At 37.5% G+C, this 12,753-nt stretch overlaps 1 protein-coding gene across 1 annotated transcript in view; it reads right to left on the minus strand.

Moving 5' to 3' along the window:
* Positions 1–12,753, minus strand: part of si:dkey-215k6.1 (transmembrane protein 132D) — a 198,481-nt gene that overhangs the window by 12,393 nt on the left and 173,335 nt on the right. Inside the window, exon 7 of the mRNA XM_053325498.1 lies at positions 1,654–1,859. Coding sequence (XP_053181473.1) covers positions 1,654–1,859 — 206 coding nt within the window. The remainder of the gene's footprint in view (positions 1–1,653; positions 1,860–12,753) is intronic.

A 12,753-nucleotide genomic window follows, 5' to 3' on the forward strand; every position in this document is an offset into this window, starting at 1 on the left:
GAAACAAACCAGACCAAAAAAACAACCTTCCTGGGAGGTAAAACCAAGTGACAGAAGGAAGACAATGTTAAGCTATGAGTTGGCGTAGAACATTCTTTCCTTCTACTTTATAATAATTATGAGATACTTTTCATTGTTACTCATAATAGAGGTCTCTTTGTGTTTTTATGCCAGAGCGAAATTTGAAACAAAATTATCATCCTATGTTGATAAATATATACAGCTGGTGTAACGGCGTGTGAATCATGCACTGTAGGCTTTAAGTCTATTTTTCTCCATTGTGTCTCTTTCTGTTTAGACACACAGAAGGAGACACAGTGTGACCGTCTCAAGCACTCCTACAGTTTGGCGGCACTGTTTAGACGCACATAAAAACATATGATGTGTGTGTCTACACTGTATAGGGACAAATATGAGTACTTTCCTACAAGCCACCATGCGAGATATTTTATTACATGACAAACATTTACTCACCAAACGGAAAATGCACTCACATTTGGCTCTTGGCAGGGGTTCATTTCGGACCTTCCACACACATCAACATGTACAAGATCCACCCAGTTGCATTGTCTCCCATATGAGGGACTGTATATGTGTGTGTGTGTGTATGTGTGTGTGTGTGTTTTGATGACTGAATGCGCCATTCAGTGGCAATGATGCTAAAGCCATAATAGTTGTCATCAGTATAGCCAGGCAGGCCTTGACCTCATAGGAAATTATACACTGGCTGGAGCGCAATATGCTCTCAACTGCTCCATTCAATAAGCACTATACTACGCTTGCACGCACACACACACACACACACACACACACACACACGCACACACACACACGCACACACACACGCACACGCACACACACACACACACACACACACACACAGACTCAGAGATTGCACTACTTCCTTCTCTTGTCCCTCTCCATTGCTATCATGAAATAAAAATCGCATACGTTTCTTAGAGCCTTTCATACAATAGATAAATATATTTAAATAATTGACATTTTGCTGTCTTTGATTTGCTATGGATGAGCAACTCTATAGATTCATTGCAGTGTGCTTGATTGGGACCAATAATATGAGCTCTGTGATTGGTTAAAATGTTTAAAAAGCTGCCTGTGCTTGTTAGTTCATTTAGTTGAAGCTCGTCTGTGACTGTGAGTGAGCCTGGACACCACTAGTCTCTACTTGCCTGTGCGACTTGTACTTTTTGTGCTATGTTTTATGTCTTTGCTACCATGTTTCATTTTTCATTTTTCATTTGAAGTGTTAAGTTTTCAGTAAACTGTTGAAATGAAGACTATGGAGTTTTATTGAAGCACCTGTCAGCTTTATGCTTGGACTCTGTAGCTTGGGGAGCCACACTTACAATGATAATAACTCATACTGTCTATTTCTTGTCTCTTTTACACACACATGCTGAAAACTCAGTTCTTTTTGTTGAATTGACTGCCTTTTCAAACAGAGCAAGTACAAGGACCAAGGAAGGCAAGAAGTATGGACCATGATCAGAGAATATCTGCCTTTTCTTTCTGCAGTAGGTTTTATCTGATATGCTCCTTTTCAGCATTTTGAGCGATAGTTGTAACAGTTATAATCTTTACATACTGTATGTTTCCCTTCGTTGTTTCTTCAAGGTCAGACACATAACTTACCTTTTGTTAGTGATGATAGGCACCCTCCAGCCTTTGACCTGGCTCAGCTCGGTATCTGACACGTCTATCTGCAGAGGGAGCTTGGGCACCCAGACGGTGAGCTGGAGCTGAGCAGATAGGTGCAAGTAGGTGAAGTTCACTGCCAAAGACTGCCGACCACGCATTTCTTTACCATTCACCAAAACCTGGTCACAGTTTGGGGAAACCTGAGAGGGGGAAAAAAAGAGCAGAAAAGGAGAAAGTGAGCTGACATTTCCTACTGACCTCAAACAGACTTAACTCAATCTGGAGCGAGTTTTCATCTGAACATCCGTGCTCCTGCAGCAAATAAGATATTTTGTCACTGGTTGCTTACATTTTTATTCATTTTGTAAAGCACTTGTGAAACTCTGTTCTGAAAAGTGCCCACCAAAAAGGTTAATAATATGCTTCCATACCTTCTTCCTGTCACATCGATGGCATTTTGGGTTTGTTAATACCGAGGGAGTTCTTATCACCTCCACCAATGCAAAGTGATACATTAAATGTGCCACATTCCCAAAAAAAGCAAATCACATTCATTTTGAGACATTAGTGTTATTAATTTGGACCCACTAGAACTTATGCAGATACGGTCAACCTTTGCACTGCATTTTGAATAGTGCTCCAATGGTTTTAGCAGAGCTATTCGAAAATATGAACAGGGCAAGAGAGCAAATTCAAACTTTTTTTTTTTGAGAGGAACCAGTAGAGATTATAAAAATGTTGTTTTATCTTAGTTTTATTTGGTTAACAGTAATTAGTATTGCATCACAAATAATAGTGTATGTGTTTCTAATCATGAGTCAGTTATGGTCAAATACACATTGGGTGGCAACTGTCTCTCTAGTCATAACCAGTAGTCTCTTCCTGTTTACTTAATGTTGTTTAATATAATAAACTAATAATAATAATATAATATTATTGTTCTTTTACTCCAGACACAGATTGTCAGTCAACAAAGACAATATATAATATTTCATTTTCTCAAATGTCTTGCTTAAAACACAAAACAAACACAAAACACACACAGACAAACATAGTAATTTTTTAGAGGAGCGGCATTTTCATAATGTCTTGTTTCACAGTTTTCAGATTCCATGATTATGGAAATGCAGATATCTACTTTTAGAGCAAGATTATTCAAATGGTATTGATACTGAAGTGTAAGAAATGTCTGTAGACACTGGATTAATATGGTTGTATTTCAGAAAGTGGACAGCACCCTAACAGACAACCTGACAGGCAGAACAATGAAAAAGCCAGGATTTAGTCAGTTTCATTTTCACCCTTCTTGCGTGTCTGACTGTGTGACTGATTGAGTTGACGTTTTTTGAACAAATCGTCCCACATGTTTTGTTTTGCTTCTTTTTTCTTTTTTTTAATATACCAACAATGGCTTCATGAAAGGAGAGAATGATATAACCCAATGTGGGCACAATGTGATGGTTTGCTAAGCTCTTATGCTTTACTGTGGTATATACAATATTATATTATCTTCACTCAGGATTTATATTCTGTACCTGTCTAGTACCTGTTACTACTACAGAAAATTATATTGGACAGTGGACAGCAAGTTTTAATTAATATTTTGTCAAGAAAAACTACAATGTTCAATGAATATAAAGAGTAGACTAAAACCATATAGAAACTCTATAAGAAGAATAAACTTTAAATCATATCAATTGCTGCCAAACCAACCAGTTGGTTTCTCCGTTTCTTATTGCACAAATGTCTTGTCCCTCCCACTCATTATGTCTGTTCTTTTTCATTTCCACAGTCATTTGCCTATCCGTGGCATGTATATAACCTCTCCTCCCACTCTTTCTTTACCCTACACTTATCCTCCTTCTCTCCCCGTCCGAGTTTTATTCCGGTTTTATCTTGCACCCTCTTTCATCTCTCCATGCCACACTTGCCGTGCACCTCATTCTTTCTCCCCACCCCTTCTTATTTCACTCTCAGGCTCACAAAGTCTGTTGGACTCTGTCTTTCTTTTCAATGCTTTTCCACCTTGTGCTGCGTTCTTTTTCAAGCCTGCCGACCTTTAGTCCTTCCTTCCCTTCGGTATCACCTCACTTTCTTTCCTTCACTCCATGTTTAGATATGTATATTAATACATATACATATACATTAATGTATATAATGTTATATATAAACAATAGGCTACAGTCCCCACTCTGCAGTCAGCTGCATGTTGAGGTATGCAAATGTTTGACAAAATGTAACATTACTTGGTAGGTCAGGCTTGTGTTTCTATTAAAGTTATTTTGACATTTAAATAACACAAATATTAAAGGTTATTTTCATGCTTTTAAACAAGTTTAAATTTCAGTGTTAAGGTTTTATACACTTTCATTTAAAATGTAAAATTATGCAAACACATTTTATTTTATCCTGTTCCATGAGCAACCTTTTCTGTTAAAATGAAACACATATGTTTAAGAGGAAACAGATATTTTTCTTTTTAATCAACATAGCAGGCAATGTTCTTTAATACATGCATCTAAAAAAAGGGTGATACTCATTTTACTCGTTTGCCTTTGTTTGCTGCACAAAGTACAACAAAGCACAACAAACCATGATTAGAATTGTTATGGTTATGTTTAAGCATTCAAGGTTTCATTTAGAGAAAGGTTGTGGCCTGATTAAATATTGAATCAGTCAATGTACATTTAAAGCGTAACACAGGACTTGTTTCCTTTTTTTAATGTCTATCCCAGAATTCTGGCCTTTGGTGTCAAGTCCTGCTTTGTATGCCCATCACCCTCCCGACTCCAGGACTTTTGTTCAGTACAAGAAGGTAACACTTCCTTGAGGGAACGAAAAGTTTCTAATAAAACTATTTCAGGCTGCAATTACTATTCCCCCACAATATATAGGCTATTTGGCAAAAAATGCTATCGTATATATCAAGATCATTTTTCGGAGACAGGTTTGCCAACGCACACGCTCTGCAACAGAATCATTCTGTCAGGCTTCCTGCTCCACACATACAACGAGAGTAATGCCAAGCGGTTGCAACTTGCCAGACTGCATTAGCCAACATTTTTGGCTCTGCGTTAAATAGTTATTCATTATGAAGGTAAAGAGGATGTGGAGAGAGGGTTCATTTGTCTGCTTCTAGAGTTTCTGATGTTTTAACCATTGAATATGATATTAAAATGCAGACTTCATGTTTTGTGTCTCAGACCAGGTCAGGCTGTGGATGGAATTTCTCATTTCCCTGATAAACAAAAACAAGCACACACAGGACTTATACTTTGTGTGATATGACATTTTTTCTGGCTTCCTATGATACTCTTTGATCTCAAAAGAGTTTAACATTTCGTACATCAGAGCTAAACCGTTTCCTCTCTATCTCCTCTCACCTTTTAATTTATTTCAAATTTGACTTTCTTCTCCCTGCTTCTGCTCCCCTGACATAAAAAGGAAAGGTGCCCAACCCTTTTCTTCACTCTGCATCCTCTTTTTAATTTTTCTTTTTCTTCTGTCCCTTTAACTTTCTTGATATCTCCCCCCAACATCCACTATTCCCCTCTTTTGACCCCCTCTTTTTCTTTTGTCTCTACCTTGCCCTCCCTCCCCCATTGCACAGTCTCCCTCTTCATCTTCCTCTCTCTCTGAAACCTGATTTACCGCTTGTTAACATCAAAGGGATGTTAGACTGTTGGTGCCTCAAACTATTTCTCCAAATCATATTCCTGGTGTAAATCAGTGTGAAAACAGCACTTGGTTACTGTGGCAGGGCTCAGTTTCCAATGACGGTATAAGACAGCAGAAGTCAAGGGGAATGCACAATGGTTCTGCTTGAACTGCTTCTGTAGCCATTGTCCAGGTCTGTCATTTCTACTAGGTTTGCTGAATTAATTCTGATATGCCCTAGAGGAACCTTTTAGAGAAATTAAATTTCAGTTAATTTTGTCAGCAATTGGAAAATGTGAGGAAATAGCCTTGTAACTTTTTAGTTTAAAGTTTACAAAATACTGATTTCCTTTTGCTGCATTGAAGGATAGACCCTGAATGAGTAATAAAGAATGGTTAGAGGAGGATGCACAGGTGCTCTGTTTGTGATTTTCAATTACACATTATAAAATAAGATTACTTGAGGTCATATCGGGCACATGTTGAGGTTTATATTTTTATTCTGGGACACTGGAAAATGTTTGCGTGATTTCCAATTCCAAAAACTCCTTATGTACCTTATGTACCACTCTCTGAAACAGGCTCCTGTGTCTTTAAGGCCTCTCTCAGCTACCCACTCTGTTTTGATTGGCCAGCAACTCATAAGCATAAGCAAACAATAGTCATAGGATTTCACTTCTTTTTCTTTACTTTTAATGGAAACTTCTCAGATACATTCATACACGGTAGAGCCCATCCAACATATGTGAGTGGACAACACAAACAACCTTAAGCAATATAGTGAATATGCCACGGAGAGGAGGTAACAATGACTGAATCCTTCACCAGAGGGAGGCGTATAGGAGATTCTCAGTGAGTTGAATGAGGAGATTTCCTTTATTTGTTTCTTATGAAGTGAATACAATTTGGTCTTTTTGTTAGTTTTTCTCTTTTGTTATTTTATCTTGTATTTATTTATTTTTGTTTTAAGTTTAGTAATCTACATCATGTCAAACGCTGAAGAAGAGCGTCTTGCCCCAAACATCTGTGAGGCAATTAAAAAAGTCAATTTGGAGTGCTGTCTGTCTTTATTTTTCATTATTAATACTACCGGCTTTCATGATATTGATGTGAGCTGAGTGTGTTGTATCTTATTTTTTAATAATCTTAGCCAAAATGGCTATGGGATGGAGAGCCGTTTATGGTTACATGTGAACAATCTGTCGTCAGTCTGATGGCACAAACAGAAGGTCTAGAGCAGGCTGACGTCTGGGCTTTTGTCTTAGAGGGAGCATTTTACCTACATTTAGCTGAAGTTTTGGACCTTTGACCATGTAAATTACACAAACACTGACAGCACTTGGAAATCAGCACTATACTGTAGCACGTTAACCCCTAAATATCCATATATCTACCACTGTCATTCATTATAATCAATCAAAACCACAATAAGATCTATGTACCAGATTTTGCATTGCTGCAATCTCACACTCCATCTACACACCCCAAGCAGTCCCTTCTCCCCTGTAACATCTGGCAGGGGGGACTGCCAATGGAAATCAGCCCTTGGCTGCAATTGGGTGCATTTATGTTTTTAGTTCTCTGAAAATGTATAATGATGTACATTGTCCCTGTGAAGAAATAACTAAATAACAATTATTATTATAAAAACACGTTCTCTTTAAACAACATAATTGGAAAATAGAAAATAATGTACAGACTTAAGAGCTGCTTCACCTATTTTCACCTGTTTATAATTGAGCAGTTAGCTGTAAGAGCCTTGTTAAAGAGTAAACTTGTATTGTGTGTTTCTTCTACGACCTTTTATTTTCTTTGCTCAGACATAACGTTTATTATGTGTTTGAAATATCTATTGTATTTTTCAATCCCTTCCTTGCAGCTTTTTATTTAGTTTCAGTACTAGCCTCATGTATAACTCTCATTTTCTCCCTCCCTCCCCTTTTTTGTTCCAATTAAATTCTCCTTTAAACTTTCATAGATTCTCTTTAGTGTATTCTTTCTGAGTTTGTGTCCACATGGCACGGGGCTTCGGAGCAAAGCGCCAAATAAACTCAAGAAGAGCTGCCAGAGACATGATGTAAAAACAGAGGAGACACACACACATGCACACACACACACACACACACACACACACACACACACACACACACACACACACACACACACACACACACACACACAAAGTAATGCATGACTAGTTGCAGACACACAAACACACACAGCTGGGGACATTGCAGCTTAAGTGCCAATGAAGAGCTTGTTGAATGATGCTGTCTGTGCTTTTTATATAAACAAATTGTTTTTCCGACTGAACAACTGCAATTTTTTCCGCTTTCATTTATGAATAGGTGCAGATTAAAAGTCCACAATATATCAGACTGTTTCCAATATACAAAAAAGAGGGATTCTTTATAGCAACGTTATATGTTAAATGCTTACATGTACTGTTCTTAATGTCTTTCCCTGCAGAAATCCTCTGGTATACAGAAGGTGATGCTTTTTTTTTTGCTCTACCATGACAACAGTTCATTGATAGTTTAGATACAGAGAAGAACTGCTGATCAGACATAGAAAAGGGCATCAAGCCTCACTTGACGGACTGCTCTCTAGTAAATACATAAAGTGGAAAATACTGAAGAAGTAAGTTGTGACCTCCAAAATTGTTGTGAAAATATAAATCTATCAGCACACGCACTGAATAACATTCAAAGACTCTCATCTCAGATAAATACTTCACATTCCATTCTCTACCTTCATTTATTCACTCAACTTACTAAGTCATCAGAAAAAAGTCCTTTCTATTTTTCTCCTCAGTTCTTATTTCTTACGCTGATGGCTTTTCGACATTGTTGTGCACTAAAAAGTACTGCACATACATGGTAATAATAACTCGTATTAGCTCAGATCAATAATCTGTTTATTGAAGTTTTTTTGGAGATTGCCACTGCACCAAGATACAGGAAAATTCCTTTTTTATAATCCCAATTTAATACTGCTGATCCATGAAGCTTTGTTTTTTTTAATAATTACAATTAAATTATTTAATTACAACAAAATAAAAAAAATGTAAGAATGAGTGAATCACTGATTTTGTTTGTGATTTCCTCCTGTGTCCTGCTGTGTGCCTGATTAAATTAATTATCATACTCGATTAAAGGAAATCCATTCATCAGTGGTGATCGCTCCTTTTCTGATACGAACATGAAAAAGAAACCACCAACCATCATTTTGATTTTAGTGGGATAACATTTCTGAATATTTGGCCTCAACTGTGCGCTATGTTTCTGTCACAGATTACATTTTAAGAGTTCTCAAAGAAAAAAACAGAGAAGAATAGAACAGAAACTTTTTAACATAAGACATTACTTTGTCCCCATGGAGAATAAAACATCTACTAAATGTGAAGTCACATTCAGTTTGGAAAGAGCAGGGCATTCAAACATTGCATGTAGGTTTTAACTTTAAAAAGCTTTATATAAGTTTTGTTAAAACAAGCCTCCCAAATCTCATGAAATAATAAAGATGATTTTACCCTTAAAAAATTCAAAGTCGTCGAGTTATAAAGTTCCATGCTTTGTGACAAACAAAACATAGAGGCTTTGTCATTTCAATTGAAGGATTAAGGTAGACAAGTTGGCTATGGGGTCTTAAATTAAAAAGGCTGACTATGTTTTTAATCATCTGAAAAGGTTGCTATGAACACACAGAGACACAAAGTTAGAGACACAGACAAAGATGCAAAACCCGATGCAGACAAATACACACACAGACTTAGAACAAGTGTATTGGTGTTTTTGCAAGTAAACAGCTGAGTTGGAGGTTTGAGGACACTGAAGAATGGATTTAATCTTTCTTTTTCAGAGAAAGACAGAGAGAGAGGGAGAGAGAGCAGACAAAGAAGAGCGAGAAGGAGAGGTAAAACAAAGCGGGAAAAAATTGAAGAGACAGAGAGAGCGAGAGAGAGAAAGAAAGAAAATAGAAGGAGAGTCAAAGAACAGCAGTAAGGGGAAGTAAAAGTGTAGATCTCAGCAGTTAGGACTTGTTGAAAACACACCTTCACCTTCATCAAATACCAGAAACAACACCACAACAAGCTCACAAACCTCCAAAGACAATTGCTGAAAACTTCCAGAAACACTCAACTGCAAGTCAAGCTAAAACAGCCTGACTGTTTGAAAAATATGTAGTAAGAGAGTTGTGGCTGAATTCTTTACATATTTTTTAAAACTTTTAAAGCAAAGATGGACTCATAGTCACACATATGCCAAGAAAGAAAAATATGTAGAGTAAAAAAACTGTTCATTATTCTGCTTTTGTTTTGTTTTTGTTTTTTTCAGAATGCCAGTCTTGTACTGCTTGTTAATATTTCAGATGAAATATGAGGTGGTAAAAGTTCAGTAACAGGTTTTTGGGCTATAAAAAAAACAAAAAAACTCTATAAGCTACTAAAATGGCTACTGTTGCGCAGATGCCCCAGTTTTTCAGCATGTTAATAATCCAGTTTAATTTTTCTGAAATTGTATCTTACTTCAAGCACTTACAGTTATTTGATTTATAATGATCTGTATGTTTGGGTGGGACAAAAAACTCATATTTCCACTTGCAATACATTATCAATACACTGACACCAAATAGAGATACTTAAAAAAAAGAGTTATACTTAGAGCTGCTTAGAATTGATTCGATTACTTAGGCTCATCACTACCAGAGTGCCACAACCTGCCGCCTCCTTATGGAGGTACTGAACAGACCAGCTACAAGCAGCTGTCACACTCTCTGTGGCAGCGTCTGCCAGAGCCTTGACAGTCACTCGAAGCACATTCATGGCCCTTTGTAAATATGTCTGTATGGTGCCTGTGTTGCAGCTGAGCAAATCGGCTCTACGAGAGGCTCAGTGTGTCTGTGGCAAAGTGTCAGTACGTCATCGTATCTCTGCTGTTTGTCATGTTAATGTTTAGTTTACCATTGTCACTTGTCAGCCCCAACTATCTTGTTATGGTCTGAATAGCTCTTAGTTATTGGCGGGTTGTGTCTTGTGTTAATTGCCACAAAAAAGGAATAAATCTTTAGGCTATCAGCAGGTTATCGCCTCTTTGTTGTTTCTTATCTGACTTGCTAACTCACAAGCTGAGGCTGCAGTTAGCAGTGCTGTGCTATTTATACTTGGCAGCTTTTCTTTTCTGTGAAACTTGAATGATTCTTTCTTTCTTCTTCAGTTACAGATATCATGATATATCATAGATGATTTCTTCACCTTTATTGTGATGTAATAGTGGGAAGAATATTGTGAAAGTAACATATCATGATTCCATCTGTAATTTCCATCCCTAATGCACGTAGACCTCTGACCTGCAGACTTCAGAGAAAATTGTATGTTTCATTATTGGCTTTTGTATGGAGGTTAATTGAAGGTCAAGTCTTGATACCATCTGTATGAACATCCAGCCACAGTAACAATTCTACTTCTTGCTGTGCACTTACCAAACCACCTGCTGCTGTTCTGGCATCATTACCCTTAGCATTTCCTGAAGGAAGCTTTACTTGTTCTTTGAATGTCAGACCTTGAAAGTGATGACCATGTTGGTGAAGAAGCACCTGAGGCTTGTGTTACATTTTACTGGTTTGTTTCTACCAATGCTGTCACAAGGCTTTTGCTTTTACTCATACCAGGCTGGTGAATGTCTTTCTTGAAATAATGGTGTATCAATTCTAGCTGTGCTTTTAGACTGTGATGAACAGTGTGTTTGCTCCCAAAGTGTGTAGTGACAGATCTGTACTATCCATGTTTGCACAATTGAGCTACACAGAAAGTCTTAACCAAACAGGTCTGATGAAAGTAGCACTTTCCTTTCTCATGCTAAGAGTGGGCAAGAATGGGAAATTTGCTCCATCTTTTGATTTTCAGGGGACATTAATGCATAATGTTACAATAATAATGTTGGTTGTTAAAATTACATGTTTAAAGCGGACATGATTTATGTGATGGCTTTTTATCTGCACGCTTACATTTTCTTCCTCCTTGTGATGACATCAGATTGATCACGCATACCCCCAAACAGCTGTCACTTCTGTAGGTTTGTTGCGAAGGTTGTTTACATTGTCCACTCACATATGTTGGATCAGATTTGGGTTCCAACATGTATGGATGTATTTGAGAATTTTATATTTCGAGTAAAGAACAAGAAAAAGAAGTGACATCTGACTACCACTATTTGCCAATGTCACCTATATGTGGCCAGTGAAAGTCTCCTGAGCTGAAGCCGGCTCATCTGGAGGGAGACCTAAAATGCTTGTTTTAGATGGAGGCTGAACTGAGGGTCTGGACAATGGCACAGTATAATATAAATAATAATTTTCCACTGCAAGACATGGAACAATATTACCATATAGCCCTCAAATATAAACAGACCTGGAAATGTGTATGATATATCCACTTTAAGCAATGAGTAGTCATTATTAACAGCTGGAATTTAAATATACATTTATATAGAACATCAACTGAAACTAAAAGACAAATGTTAATTATAATTCCATGACATTTGAAATATTTGAACTATAAATCCTAACCACTTCATATTCGCTGATTTTCATTCACCCCACATGTGGTGCTTGTAGCAAGTGCTTCAGCGACACACGGTTGACAAATGAAAGGAAGAACCAGAACAAATTAGTGGAGAAACATAAAGAATGCAGATGCTTCCACACAGGTGCACTGCATGATACAATTAAGCAATTAACATCCAATAATGCTCTGTGGCTTGTATAAAAATGCTCAGCACACCCAGTTGATTTTAAGAGGAAAATATAGTGACTTTGACAGAGGGTTCATTGTTGGGGCACAGATGGCAGGAGCTTCAGTCACAAAGACTACTCACTTGGCTGGTGTTTGAAATAGAAACAGTGAGTAAAGTGACATCTGCATTTAGATCTATAGGGGAAAGACGTCATTGAACACCTATGGGAGATTTTGGACAGATGTGTTAGACAGCGCTCCCCTCCAACATCAGCAAAACAAATGGGAGGGAATATCTTTTGGAGGAATGGTGTTCATCCCTCCAGAGGCTTGTATAGTCAATGTCAAGGCACATTGAAGCTGTTCTGGAGGCATGTGATGGCCCAACACCTTCCCACGACACCTTATGTTGGTTTTTCTTTTAATTTGTCAACCTTCTGTTGCTGATAGCACAGTACATCTTAAGAGAGCTGAGGCACTGCTAATAGGAAAGAAACTGCTCAGACACGAGAAGGTTAAGGGTTGCCAGATAAGTGATAATTTGTCAATCTGCATTAAAATAGCTCACTTTTTAAAGGCCAACACACAAATCCGGTAACTCTGCATATATTTTATCAGTTAACCCTATATGGAGACTCAGAAGATTGTTTGAGATAGTTAAAGCTCTGGGTAGGAACAATTCACTAATGCTTTGTTACTGAATA

Source organism: Scomber japonicus, chromosome 9 (assembly GCF_027409825.1).
Source record: "Scomber japonicus isolate fScoJap1 chromosome 9, fScoJap1.pri, whole genome shotgun sequence".
Classification (NCBI taxonomy): domain Eukaryota; kingdom Metazoa; phylum Chordata; class Actinopteri; order Scombriformes; family Scombridae; genus Scomber; species Scomber japonicus.